General features: G+C 41.4%; 1 protein-coding gene across 1 annotated transcript; it reads right to left on the bottom strand.

The window, feature by feature from the left end:
* Window positions 1-384: 384 nt before the first annotated feature.
* LOC135090796 (uncharacterized) lies at window positions 385-1,191 on the bottom strand. Its single transcript, XM_063987861.1, has one exon. It carries the CDS (start codon window positions 1,189-1,191, stop codon window positions 385-387), a length of 807 nt encoding a protein of 268 aa, XP_063843931.1.
* Window positions 1,192-4,136: the final 2,945 nt, after the last annotated feature.

Raw genomic sequence — 4,136 nt, 5'->3', positions numbered from 1 at the left:
TCAATGTTTTCAATGTTTGATCAAATATTAACAATTAAAATAAAAAAAATAATCATTGTTTTTGTCAATGCTTTCATGGAGGATCAAATAATAACAATTAAAATTTTGTGTCATTAGTTAATTTAACAACTTTTGGTACAATGATGCTTGCTTTCTAAATGTTTTACGTAAACCACGAAGATTATTAGTTTAGAATTAATTTTTGCTCCTCCATTAACACAGCGCATTGTTGTCTTACTAAAAGTTAGTCTCCTATCCACGCACATGTGTAAAGTCTTATTTTGTGTGATTACAAGTTTTTATATTAGACTGATCAGGAATGATCAGTCATTGTGATGACCATGTTGGGAAAGGTCATGACTTCTTCTTCTTCCCAGCTTTTCCCTATTCGGGGTCGCCGTTGTGAATGAGCCTTCTCCACGTATTTCTATTGTTTGCCATCTCTGGATTTATATTCTTCTCCCCAAGATCTCCGTTTATGCAGTCAATCCATCTTCTTTTGGGCCGTCCTCTTCTTCTAACTCCCTCCACCTCCATTTCCATGATCTCCCTTCCTACGTGGTCTTCGCCAACTCTTCTTCTCAAGTGTCCATACCACCTCAACCTTGACTCCTGGATCTTCTTGGAGACTTCAACTACTTTCACCGTTTCTCTTATGTACTTATTCCTAATTCGGTCTGTTCTGTTGACTCCCACCATCCATCTCAACATCTTCATCTCCGCTACATCCATCTTCCTCTCTTCAATCTTCTTCAAAGGTGCTGCTTCTAGCCCATACATCAAAGCAGGTCTAACGACTGCTTTGTGGACTTTGCCCTTCACTCTTACTGGTACCCTTCTATCGCATATCACACCCGAAACTTGCCGCCAATTGTTCCAGCCACACTGAATCCGAAAGTTCACTTCTCTTTCAATTTCCCCTGTCTCGTCTACCATCGATCCCAAGTACTTAAATGTTTTCACTCTCTTCAACTTTTCACCATTCAGTCTAATTGTGGCCTGTTGATCGCCCCTTGTATCCGTCGTAAAATATTCAGTTTTGGACCTACTAATCCTCATTCCTCTGCTTTCCAAAGCAACTCTCCATTCTTCTAATTTTCTTTCCAGCTGTCCTCTCCTTTCGGTCACTAAGACAATGTCATCAGCATATAATACACACCACGGTGGTTCCTCTCTGACATTTTCCGTCATGACATCGAACACTATGTTGAATAATAGTGGGCTTAGTGCCGATCCTTGGTGTAAGCCGACTTTCACCTGAAAGCTATCCGTTGTGCCAACTGTACTCCGAACTCTAGTTGTAACATTCCTGTAGCATTCTTGGACAATTCTGACATACTTTTCTGGCACTCCTCTTTTTCTCAGGCCTCTCCATACTTCTTGCCGTGGGATCCTATCATACGCTTTCTCTAAGTCAATGAAAACCATATGTAGTACTTTCTGCTTTTCCCGATGTTTTTCCATATTCTGTCGAAGTGCGAAAATTCCGTCGACTGTCCCAAATCCCTTCATAAATCCTATCTGTTGCCGTCCGATATGCACCACTTGTCTCAGTCTACTGTCCAACACCCTTTCAAATACTTTAAGGGTATGAGACATTAGCTTTATCCCTCGATAGTTCTCACAGCTCTGGATGTCTCCCTGGGAAAGGTGGATTTATGGAATTGTTATATTTTGCCTCTAATGATTTTCTAAGATTTTTTTTCTTTTTCTCTGCTGACGTTGCGTAGATCAATTGGCCAATAATTAAGAACTTGTTTTGCCATCTCTCTTTTGAGAGAGAGAGAGAGAGAGAGAGAGAGAGAGAGAGAGAGAGAGAGAGAGAGGTTCAGGGCCTAACCATGTCTGGCTTTGGAACAGGGCGGACTGGCCATCCATGAAGCAGGACATGGAGAACACGGTCTGGGAGTCCCTTCTAATGGTAGATGCTGAGACCAAGACACGCACCCTCACCACCAGGCTCCTTGCCCTCCAACAGCAGCATGTGCCCAGCGGAGTATATCTCTCCTGGTGATCCCACCTGGTTTGGTTTTCGCTGCAGAGCATGCTGCCTGGGTGAGGTACAAGCGACACCCGTCACGCAGGAACATGATGCTGCACCGGGAGGCGTGTAAGAGGATGACGTCTATCTGCAGGTGGGCGAGGAATCAGCTAAGGGAGGACAGAAGGCGAAAGCTCGGTGGCCCAGGTGTTGGCAACAAGACCTGGTGGAATCTGGTGAAGGAGCAGCAAGGAGCATGTCACCGCGAGACTCTTCCTCACTCACCAGACCTGACGGATCCACTACCATGAGCAGTGCAGACAAGGCCACACTCCTCGCCGAGCTTTTCGCCAACAAGATGAATGTTGATGACTCGGCACGACCTGTACCACAGCTGGCCCCGGAAACTGATTGCACTGTCACCACTGTATTGGTGACGGCAGAGCAGGTTGAGCGGCTACTCGGTGCGGTGGATGTGGGTAAAGCCACAGGCCCGGATGACGTCAGCCCACGGCTCCTCAGGCACTGAGGCTGCTGCCACACACAGTGCAGAGGTGCACCAGAGCTGCGACTAGTAGCGACGAGCTAGTGAAGGTGCCTCGATCTCGCTCTAGTCAACACCAGCGCAACTACAAAGCCAGGACTTCGCGGCTGTGGAACATGTTCACGGTGGCCACGCCCCAAGTGCAGGACATGTCCACGCACCAGGTGAAGCTGGCAGCCCACAGCTGGCGTAGCACGCACCTGTCCCCACTGGCGCTTTAAATTTTTATTGTATTATTGTATTAGTATTATTATCTTTATGTTAAGTATGTATAGTGTTATTTCTGTAAATAATACTGTCATAGGCTTTTTAAATAATTCCATACTCAATGTGGAATTTTAAGTCTTTCCGTAAACATCTGTTTAGAAAAAATAAATAAATAAAAGAGAGAGAGAGAGAGAGAGAGAGAGAGAGAGAGAGAGAGAGAGAGAGAGAGAGAGAGAGAGAGAGAGAGAGAGAGAGAATCACAGAAAAGTAGACTAACAACTATGTACAATTTTTCTTCAACCAGGTTGTTTGCATACAGTCACCTACCATTCAGCCAACCTACGAATCAGTTCAAGCGAACGGCATCTTGGTCTACTTCAAGTCACTTGCGACTCAGCTCTGACCAGCTTTTCCCTGATAAATATTCAAAGTCAGTGTACAATGCATTCTGCCATCAATACTATCACACACACACACACACACACACACACACACACACACACACACACACACACACACACACACACACACACAAAAGTAATAATAATAATAATAATAATAATGATAATAATAATAATAATAATAATAAAAATATTGATTTTTTTTTTCAGTAAGCAAAACAATCTGCTTTTAATGCACTGATTTTTTTATGATGTGATCAGTCTGACAAATCAAACTAAATGTGCTAATATAAAGATTATTATGAACAAAATTAATTGTTGTATTAGGTGAGAGGGGAGGTGCATTTTTTTTTTTTTTTAGCTAAGTATAAGCAAATGAATATCATAATAAACCACTAAATTCACCATACCTGTTAACATAATATGTCTTTCTTCTCTGATTACTAGGTATTACAACTGTTTAGATGAGCACTAATATGTTGTTAACCATAGTATTATCTTGTTGATAGATGCATTTCTGTGTTTGAAACACGAGATCACCAAGAAAACCGCTATAATAATAATAATAATAATAATAATAATAATGATAATAATAATAATAATAATAATAATAATAATAATAATAATAATAATAATAAAAGGACTGCACACCTAAAATGTAAAATGCAGTTGACCGTTACTAATGTACACAATTTTCTACCTGCTGAGTCTGCTCAACAGTCTTAAAGAGAAGGTCTAATCTCAAGTTCTAAAACAAAGTAAATAATAATAATAATAATAATAATAGTGATAACAATAATAATAAAAAGCTTAATATTAGCTCATGCCCCCTGTTCACCATGAACCATAAACCTAACCTTCTAACTCCTCCCACCCGTCAGACCACCCAAGGACCAACCTAATCAAACTACACACTTAATCTTCTAATTGATGGCTAAGCGTGAACTATCAGTAGGCTGATTTAGTAAGGACGAGGCCATACATTTCTCGTTAATCTGACATG

This window comes from Scylla paramamosain, chromosome 36 (genome assembly GCF_035594125.1).
Source record: "Scylla paramamosain isolate STU-SP2022 chromosome 36, ASM3559412v1, whole genome shotgun sequence".
Classification (NCBI taxonomy): domain Eukaryota; kingdom Metazoa; phylum Arthropoda; class Malacostraca; order Decapoda; family Portunidae; genus Scylla; species Scylla paramamosain.
This window is presented reverse-complemented; position numbering and strand designations above follow the sequence as displayed.